The sequence below is a fragment of the Arachis stenosperma genome, chromosome 4 (assembly GCF_014773155.1).
Source record: "Arachis stenosperma cultivar V10309 chromosome 4, arast.V10309.gnm1.PFL2, whole genome shotgun sequence".
NCBI classification, from domain to species: domain Eukaryota; kingdom Viridiplantae; phylum Streptophyta; class Magnoliopsida; order Fabales; family Fabaceae; genus Arachis; species Arachis stenosperma.
This window is the reverse complement of record NC_080380.1, coordinates 38,789,042-38,799,942: the sequence shown is the minus strand read 5'-3', so window position 1 is coordinate 38,799,942 and position 10,901 is coordinate 38,789,042. Positions and strand designations below refer to the sequence as shown.

At 34.7% G+C, this 10,901-nt stretch overlaps 1 protein-coding gene across 1 annotated transcript; it reads right to left on the bottom strand.

Annotated features, from left to right (window-relative positions):
- Nucleotides 1-2,739: 2,739 nt before the first annotated feature.
- Nucleotides 2,740-5,966, bottom strand: LOC130974895 (uncharacterized). Its single transcript, XM_057899733.1, has 7 exons — nucleotides 5,318-5,966; nucleotides 4,710-4,762; nucleotides 3,919-4,173; nucleotides 3,623-3,826; nucleotides 3,426-3,518; nucleotides 3,228-3,335; nucleotides 2,740-2,997 (listed from the first exon to the last, which is right to left on the bottom strand). Exons 1-7 carry the CDS (start codon nucleotides 5,964-5,966, stop codon nucleotides 2,740-2,742), a joined length of 1,620 nt encoding a protein of 539 aa, XP_057755716.1.
- Between the last annotated feature and the right edge of the window lie 4,935 nt (nucleotides 5,967-10,901).

Sequence of the window (10,901 nt, the reverse complement as noted above, 5' to 3'; positions counted from 1 at the left end):
AGGTACTATCTACTATTCACATCATCCAATCACAACTAAGATCTCTAGAATATAAACAGACCAAAATAAAAATACAATAGCTTGAAATAAAACTAGGAATAAGCTAATATATATATATATATATACAACCAAAATAGGAAAGTGCAAGTGCAACAGTTAAGAGTTACTAACAGATATTTATAAAAAAACATAATAATAGAAATCAAAATAGAGTGCAAGTGTTCAGAAAAGGAATTTTATGGTCTAAAAATTTGAGAAACCTCTCCCACATTTAAGTTTTACACGGTCCTCCGTGCATGCATGCTAATCTAAATAGAGATAGGCTCTATGCATCGCTACCTTCAGTTGGTGGATGCGGGGGCTCGAGCTGCTGGTAGACCACCATATCCAGTGTCGGCTCAATATCTCCATCCTCTACATCATCCTCCTCCACTAGCTCAGGTGAATCCGCAAGGCCCGTCCAGGATCTCCTTCCTCTACCATTGCTGCTATCCAGTGGAATCGCGGCGCATTGTGATGATCAGATTTTTGTGTGGTAAAGAATTTCACAATAAGTTCTCGTTGAAAGTATAGCTTCTATACCAACTAGAATCCTTTCATACAAACATTTGATTGTCACAAGTAACAAACCCTATAAAAATAAACTGAAGTATTCAAACCTCGGGTCGTCTTGATAAACGAAATTTAGCATGCCGATTTAGAATTCAATGATGAATACGATCGTGAGTATAGTCTAATCGACACTTAAACTTCGCACCAAACAATCCTACAATCTATAACCGAGAGTACTATTCTCCCGAGTCGTCCTCCCTTGGAATTGCTAAAGTGTGCATCTTATTGATTAGAAAGCCTTGTTAGGATTCCTTGAAGGTTTTAGCAAAGTAATAGGAAACAAACAATCAATCATTAAAAGACTTGGCTTAGGGTTGGCATTAGAAATTCTATCCTTATAGTTCCTTCAATGATGACAACAATTAGGCCTTGCTTCATTTAGTTAACCCCTAGGTATAGAGGAAAGTCAAATGAGAATAATCAACTTGAGTCACAAGTCCTAGCTTCACCTCATGGAAATCTAGCTTTAGTGCACTCCAAGTCAATTAGCAATCCCTAATTCCAAATCAACAATTGACACAACTATTCAACTTCTTCTAATGGCCCAAACCCTATGCCAAGTAAGAAATTTCTACTCCATAACTAGTGTTGACATTTTATCAAACATTTGATGAGCAAGAATGAAAGTCATAGTAAAAATGAGAAGAAAAATAGAATTAAAAGTATTGCAACACAAGGAACTAACAACAATTATCAAAAAACAACAATGAAAATCAAATTCTCAAGGAATTGATCAAATCCAAAACTACAAAGTTGAATTCTAGATCTATGAGAATTGAGCAATTACAAATACTACTTGAAATTGGAGAAGAAGATCTATGACATGAACAAAGTGAATTGAGAATTGCAATGGATCTCACCAAAGAGTGATTGAAAATTCAGAAATTGGATGAAGATGAACCCTAGTGAGAGCTTGGAATCTCTCTCTCCTTCTCCAAGAGTGTAACTAACTATCCCCCAAAAATATCTAAAAATCTAGAAAATGAGCTAAAAGTCCTTAACCCTCACTACAACAAACAAGGCTTTTAGCAACGGTCAAAAACCGTTGCCGTAGATTGAAAAACCGTTCCCAAAACTTTAGGCAACGCTTTGGCAACGGTTTTTGACCTGTGGTATATGCGGCCGTTACCAATGGTCAAAGGCAACAGTTTTTTATCTAAGGCAACGGTAACAGAAAAACCGTTGCCACAGTTAGTGCCTAAGACAACGGTTTTGACAAAAAATTTTAAACAACGGTTTTGATCCGTTACTCAATAAGCAACGGTTTCGAAACGTTCCTATTAACATGACAACGGTTTAAAACTGTAACTGGATAGGCAACAGTTTTAAACTGTTGTCGTTTTATTATTCACATAGCCAACGGTTTTAAACCGTTACCATTGGTGCCAGGTTTCGGCAACGGTTTTTGAACCGTTGCCAGTTTATAGCCATCTATGACAACGATTTTAAAGTGTTACAGTTGATGTCGTTTTCGGCAACGGTTTTAATACCATTGCTATTTTATAGTGATCTAAAACAACGGTTTTAAAACGTTACCTTTAGAGTCGCGTTTGGCAACGGTTTTATTATGTAGTCATCTTTGACAACGGTTTTATAACTATTGACAACGATTTTTTTTTGTGATATATAATTTTTTATTTATAATAGTTTTCTCGTGAATTAAATTCATTTCAGTTTTTTTTAATTGTTTAGTATCAATAAATATTCTAAACTATTTGAATTAAGTCACTAAAGAAAAATAATTGAATATTTCTCATCAAATTTAACTTATAAAAATTGTTGTAAGATCCACAATATCATCTAAGTTTGCAAAAAATATAATAACAAAAGAGAGGGTTGAAATAGCTAAGTAGCAAATAGTCATCATGTCCACAAGTTCATGACTTTTACCCTATAACATTTGCTTTTAAAAAGTTGACCTTAATCAAGTTCGATTTCCCCTTCAATATAGTTTTCCTGTAAACATAAAAAAAAATCAAATATAAAACTACACATCTTTAAGATATGATAATATATAGAAACTTTAACAACAAATAATACCTCTTCATGCGCATCATTATTGTTCGGATTTCCTAAAGTGCTTCCTAATTGAGCAGCTAACATGTCAAAGTCCACTCCTGAGCTTTTTTATTGCAGCATCATCTTAACAAGCGATTTTAGTTCATCTACTTCTTTTTGCATCACATCAACCTTATTCTCTAATGTTGCTTTCTCAGTTGCATGTTGCTGCTTAAGGGTGGCAATTTCCTCATTTTTCTTCAACAAAGTTGGTGTGGTTACTCTTCCGTGACATCGCACTCTCCCTGCCTTCTCTTTCCCAAATATGGATTGGAAAGCTCTAATTGCTGATTCTTTAGACTTTTTATTCTCAGCTTGCAAATGTGCCTATATTAATGTGAAGAAAAATAATAGTAATAAAATAAGAGTAAATACACAATTGGAGTAAAGGCATATATCATTTGACAACATCGAAACAAATAATAGAGATTAAAAATAATTTCAAGATTCTTTAACTCAACGCAAGCATAAAAATAACCACAAGTGATGGACAAATTGCCAAGACACAAGAAATCCATAACCTATTTTAACCAAATTAACTCCTAATTAATACTTACAATAACATCCAGAGTGTCTTCATCCAATGATTTTCCCTTTGTGCTTTGGCGAGTCTCAACAAACATTTCTGCTTGAGTAGGTGGTTCATTATTTTTCTTAGAAGCAGCCTATAAGTCCAATTCAAATAGCATTTATATAGAGTTAAAAGGCACACCACACATACACAAACAAATTCAACAAGGAATTAAAAATTGTACCAATCTTGCACGTATTCTTGCAAAATTTATTGGTCCCTTTCGATGCCTAAATTTCTGTTGTGCCCTATTTTTCTTATTCTGCACAGACATTTTCTACATAAAAAGGGACAAGTATTATCAACAAATCATCAAACTTCACTCATATGTGTATATAATATAATTGCATAAACAATTACACTAAGTTTCACATGTCTTACCTTAACTTTCTCAGTTCTCCAATAAGCAATTAACTTGTGAAAATGACTCTCAGGTATACTTTTAGGACGATTTTTCAGCATCTCATTAACATATTTGTATGGCAGAAAATGAGTTTGCTTTATTGTAATCTTATACCTTCTCCAGTTGTCATTGATACGAGCAAGGACCATCCTCTTTCCTTCAGTTGGAATAATGAATTTAGCCTATAAAACACAATTATTATTTGCTAGTAAGAATAAAATACATGTGTACATTTCCAAATACTTTTTAAAAGAAACAAGACTAAAGTTCTCACTTGAACATATTCCCAAATGGCTTCTTTATCTTTAATCCCCTTCCAATTTGTGTAAATTAATGGACAAAAATCTGAATTCCTTGCCACTGTGCCCAAAAATTTGCTCAAGTTGTTTTCAGCTTCATCAGTAGGACCAATTGCCTCTCCTTCACTATCTAGAGTAATTTGTTCTCTATCTTCCAACTGTCTTGCATGAATCTTCAAGCATTGTGTAGGTCCTCGTGTTTTCTTCACTGTTGTCTCTATACAAAGATACTAATTATATATGACATTTCTGAATTTAAACAAACTGCAAAATCAACCCATATGAACTCACTAAAATCAAATCAGCACTAATCAAGATCAATTTATATGAATTAAATGGCAGCAAGCAAAAATGGCAATCAGCAGCGATATCAAAATTAGCATAATAAGCCATTGACAAGGATAAAACAGCACGCACTATACAATTTGAGAAGAGAACATTCCAGGCATCAGCAGCAACCAAAGAGTTCAACCTAAATCCACTACGAATCAAATATAATTTGCTAGTTGCTAACCACCTATAATCCACTAAGCATGCATAGCTAAATTGACTAATTTAACAAAAACTGAACAAACTAATTAAACTAAGAAACTATAAACATGGAAAAAAATTGAGAAATTTCGACAGTACTCTGGCAGTAAATAGGACGTTTCTGAATTTAAACAAATAGCAAAATCAACCCATATGAACGCACTAAAATCAAATCAGCACTAATCAAGATCAATTTATATGAATTAAGTGGCAGCAAGCGAAAATGGCAACCAACAGCGATATCAAAATTAGCATAATAAGCCATTGACAAGGATAAAACAGCACGCACTATACAATTTGAGAAGAGAACAATTTGAGAAGAGAACATTCCAGGCATCAGCAGCAACCAAAGAGTTCAACCTAAATCCACTACGAATCAGATATAATTTCCTAATTGCTAACCACCTATAATCCACTAAGCATGCATAGCTAAATCGACTGATTTAACAAAAACTGAACAAACTAATTAAACTAAGAAACTATAAACATGGAAAAAAATTGAGAAATTTTGACAGTACTCTAGCAGTAAATAAGACGTTTCTGAATTTAAACAAATAGCAAATTCAACCCATATGAACTCACTAAAATCAAATCAGCACTAATCAAGATCAATTTATATGAATTAAATGGCAGCAAGCGAAAATGGCAATCAGTAGCGATATAAAAATTAGCAAAATTAGCCATTAACAAGGATAAAACAGCACGCACTATACAATTTGAGAAGAGAAATTCCAGGCATCAGCAGCAACCAAAAAGTTCAACCTAAATCCACTACAAATCAGATATAATTTCCTAGTTGCTAACCACCTATAATCCACTAAGCATGCATAAGTAAAAGTTTACCTTTCAAAGTATTGTCTAAGTTCTCAGCCTCAGTTGGATTAATATAATCCTTGTCCTGCTCCTCTATAATATCTCCTTCATTCTCATCTAATTGCTCTTCACCATCAGGTTCATTGTTAAGTTTAAGAAATGTATCAATCGGCATTGAAGCAAATTGACGTGTTTTTCCCTTCTTAGTTGGCCTTTCTTGCAAGCTGCCACAATCTTCAATATCATCTTCAATTGTGGTCTCTTTTCCCTTCAAATCTTGACTCATTCTAGAATCTACTTCTGTAGTATTCTTGTGAGCCATAGCAGTAGATTTAGAAGGAAGTTCCTTTTCTTGTCTACATGTTGATCCTTGTGAACGAGTCATACTTGCTTCCTTCTGTACTTTACTTTTCTTCAAATTCTGCCCTTTTTCTTTTGCAACTTTTGGCTTTTCTACAAAATTCTGCTTATCATTTGCTTGGACACCATTTTTTCTTAACAGTTGCTCCCTTTCCCTATCACTAAGGGTTTTTATCCTCTTAAGTGGTGGTGGTGGTTGATGTTGCTGCTGACCGGAAGACATCTTTTCTCGCTTAACTTCTATATTTTTGAAGAACTTTGCACGCAATTCAGCACTTGACTTTGAATCTATCTCATTTTCAATGAATTTTTTGAACATTTTCTGAAAAAAAGAAATAAAATCTATTAACATAACAGGAAAAAATCATATCACATATTAAAAGAACCAAGAATCTATAAGAAATGCACCTGTTCATAAATAATTACACCAAAAATAAAACTCAAAAAAATTATTCTATGTTGAGAAGAGAAATCTCTTTAAAGATCAGAATCATCATCATATTCAGCTTGTTGTAGAACAAGTGAAGGTTTCTCAATGATTGTATTTGGCATGTCTTCTCTAGTCCATTGAACTTCACAATTATCCTTTGGGACAAACAAATTATTTGCTTGATCAAAGGGGTCTTTCTGATTAGACTCTTCGGCTTCAACATCATACCCATCATACATATTGAATAAATCCCTTGGCACTGTGTCCATGACATAATGATTGTCTTCGTTAAAAGGGTCTTGAATATAAAAGCATTGGTGGAGTTGTGAAGCTAATACAAAAGGATCATCCCGAGAACATCTTTTATTAAAGTGAATTGAAGTTAGACCAAAATTCTCTTCTTCAGCTTCAAACCAATCACAATTGAAAAGAACAAATTTGAAACATGCATAATAGTCTAACTCAATTATGTCATTTATTGCACCAAAATATGTTACGGCTTTTGTCATTGGGTTGTTGTCCTTGGCACTAGCAAAGCTTGGTGTTTCGCACACCAAAGTCACACCACTGTTTTGAGTTGTGTGGCTTGCATCATGTTCTCTAGTTTGAAATTTGTAGCCATTGATTACATAACTAGAAAATCGTTTTGCAACTGTGTTTGGGCCTCTAGACAAATCTTTAAGTTGTTTCGGAACATCTTCATGAGAAGCACGCTCTTTGAACCATTCACTAAAATCATGGCTTAGAGTTTTTGCCTTCTTCCATTTTCTACCTTTAGTTTGATTGTTGACATGTTCCTCATACTCTCTAAAGTAAGTAAAAAGCGAGTAAGTTAAATTTGCTACTAGAGAATTCGTAATTGGAAAATATATAAGAAAAATACCTAATGTAGTCTTTAACTTTATCACAATTGAATAAGATGTACCGATGAGCTTGTATTTTTGAGTTGGTATCTAGAGAAAAAAGGTTGCCCTTTCCTCTTTCCACCAATTGGTCGCCCCAAGCATGCAAAGTAGCTATCATGACATACATCAGCTTCACTGCAATTATCATAATTTCGTGTCCTCCTACTCAGCCTTGTATCCACATCAGGACTTAAATACCTTGAGCAAAATGTCAAGCATTCCTCGGCTAAATATCCTTCAGCAATTGAACCTTCGGGGCGGCTCTTATTGCGAACGTAGGACTTTAACCTACACAAATATCTCTCAATGGGGTACATCCACCTAAATTGAACTGGGCCACCCAACCTCAACTCATTTACCAGATGAATAAGCAAATGGACCATTATATCAAAGAAACTAGGAGGAAATATTTTTTCCAATTGGCACAGAATCTCTCTAATATCTACTTCCAAATGCTCTATTGTATCATTTTCAACAACTTTTTGGCACAAGGAACGAAAGAATGAACCTAGATAAATTAAAGGGCCAGCTACTTGATTCTGCATTGTGCATTTTATAGCTACTTGCAACAAATAATGCAACATAAAATGAGCATCATGACTTTTGTAGCCTGATATCTTTTTCTCAGCAACATGAACACACCAGAAATATTTGAGGCACTACCAGATGGCAATTTTACTGACTTCAAAATATTACAAAAAATGGTTTTTTCTTGATTAGTAAGGTTAAAATAAGCCTTAGCAATTTTTGCTTTCTTGCCGCCATCTATCTCCTTTGGTTGAAGTTTTTTTCTTATGCCCATATTTTTGAGATCGTAACGAGCATTTGCATGATCTTTGGACTTTCCTGGAATGTCTAATAAAGTTCCAATTATGTTATCACATACGTTTTTCTCAATGTGCATAACATCAAGACAATGGCGCAATGTATTTTGCTTCCAATATGGCAACTCAAAGAAAATGGACCTTTTCTTCCATGGACCATCAATTTTATTTTTTTGCTTCTTTCCAAATACATTTTCAAAATCTTTCAAATCTTCAAAAATTTGTTCCCCATCTAATAAAGCTGGTGAAGACCTCAATTCAACATCGCCATTGAAAGATCTTTTGTCCATCCTATATGGATGATCCATAGCCAAAAATTTACGGTGATCCATGTAACACATCTTCCGGCTATGTTTTAAATAACAAGATGAGGTGTCATAATTACAGCAAGGACATGCTAACTTTCCCTTTGTGCTCCAACCGGATAACATAGCATAAGCTGGAAAGTCACTTATGGTCCATAAAAGTGCTGCATGTAGTTGAAAAGTTTTATTCTTTGAAGCATCATATGTTTCCACTCCAACTTCCCATAAAACCTTCAACTCTTCAATTAATGGCTGAAGATACACATCAATGCTTTTTCCAGGCGAACATGGTCCAGGGATGAACAAGGACATCATGACATACTCTGGTTTCATGCAACACCATGGAGGAAGATTGTATGCGACCAAAACTACCGGCCATGTACTATGGGAGATGCTCATGGTTCTAAATGGATTAAATCCATCGCTACCTAGCCCTAATCTTATGTTACGAGATTCTTTAGCAAAATCGGGATGAAGCCTGTCAAAGTCTTTCCATGATTGGCCATCAGCTGGGTGTCTTAACTTTCCATCCTTTGAACGATGTTCATCGTGCCACCTTAATGATTCAGCTGTTTTGGAACACAGGAACAGCATCTTAAGCCTTGGAATCAAGGGAAAATGCCTCAAAACCTTCGCAGGCACAGATTTTTTCTTCAACTTATCAACTTCTATATCTACTTCAACATTTTCTATGTACCTGGAAGCTCCACAAATTGGACAAAATTCATCATCTTCATATGTATCCCGGAACAGAACACAATCGTTGGGACAAGCATGAATTTTATTATAACCAAGTCCTAAATCTTTTACCATGGCCTTGATTTTATTGAAAGAATTAGGAATATTCAAATGAGGAATCGCTTCATTCAGTAATTTAAGTAGAGCAGTAAAGGATGCGTTGCTCCAACCATTAAGAGTTTTCAACAAATACAATCGGATAATGAATGATAATGTCGAAAAATTTTTACAGCCAGGATATAACTCTTGTTTTCCTTCTTCAAGCAAGTTATAAAACTTTTTTGCATCTTCGTTTTGCCCATCAGCATCTTTATCTCCTTCAAGCATATGCCGAAACGTCTCGTTTAGCAGCCCATGAATGTCGTCGACAAATCCTTCATGGACTTCACTCTCATCGGATTCACTATCCATGTGACTTATCCTTTCGCCGTGATGAACCAACACAGTGTAACCTTTTTGAAATCCCTTATTAAATGATCATAAACTTCATCCCTTTGCCCCCAACTAAAGTTATTACATATAGAACAAGGACAAAGAATTTCTTGTCCTTGTGGTCTACCTCTAGAAAAGGCAAAATCCAAAAATGAATTAACACCATGTTGGTAACCCTCAGTATGTCTTGGTAAACTAGTCCACCCTTTGTCCATTACTTTGTCAACTAAAATAAAAGAACACGGGCATATGTTTTAGACTAACTATAAGTGATTTTTTCTAATCAAGAGCTTATTGCTTCTAAAAAATTTCTAGAAGTCAACCACACATGTTCGAAAAAGAACATCTCAACCAATCAAGAGACTAACAATTTGTATCTAACAAACTATGCAAAGAAGCTTAAGCAAACAATTAATCAGTAAATATTCTTAACAATTAAATGTTCAAACAAATTTAAAAAGATAATATATTAAATGATTTACCTGTAGTGTAGCTCAATGTCTAAGGTAATTACAGCTACAGAGAGATCCGCTATTTGATTCTCTTTTTCTGGTTTTAAAGAGACAAACTAAAACAACAACAAAAAATAAAAATATCAGTAATTCATAACCAGATTTTTTAACAAAAAAATCACTTTTAAAACCAGTTTTTAGAAATCTTATTTTCAAAAGTGATATATAACTAAAAAATCAAACAATAGAATTATCAATTTGCAGAATAATATTATCATTACTCTTTAAATTTTAGTTCACAAACTAACACATCGTAATTTCAATTGTGGTTGATAAGAAGATTTTAGAAAAGAAAGAGAGGAAGGGGTGGTTCCTAATGTGTGATGAGTCACAAGTGACACATGTTGAAAATGAAAGGCTGATATTGGTGTGGGGGTTCCCTTCACAAGACATGCATCAGGCACCATAATCAATTATTAAGAAAAGTAGATAAAAGGGGCACCCAAATAAATAAGATAGTAAACAATAATATTAATAATATTGATGAAAGAAATAGAAAATAACGAATAGAAAATGCTAGCTGTAAAGAATGGTGCAAAGCAAAGAGCGAAGGATTAGAAGAATGAAATAGAAAATAACAAATAGAAAATGCTAGCTGTAAACAAGTAGCCGTTTGAACTTTGAAGAATGAAAGCAACATATGTGGGATGGTGCACGAAATTGCAATCACACTTTTGCAATCCCGCACAACTAACCAGCAAGTGCACTGGGTCGTCCAAGTAATACCTTACGTGAGTAAGGGTCGATCCCACGGAGATTGTCGGCTTGAAGCAAGCTATGGTTATCTTGTAACTCTTAGTCAGGATATCAAAAATTATCAGGATTGATTGTGAAAAGCAAAAGAACATAAAACAGGTACTTGAATTGCAGTGATGGAGAATAGGTTGAGGTTTTGGAGATGCTCTGTCTTTTGAACCTCTGCTTTCCTACTGTCTTCTTCTTCAAACACGCAAGGCTCCTTCCATGGCAAGCTGTATGTAGGGTTTCACCGTTGTCAATGGCTACCTCCCATCCTCTCAGTGAAAATGTTCAACGCACCCTGTCACGGCACGGCTATTCAGCTGTCGGTTCTCGATCATGTCGGAATAGAATCCAGTGATTCTTTTGC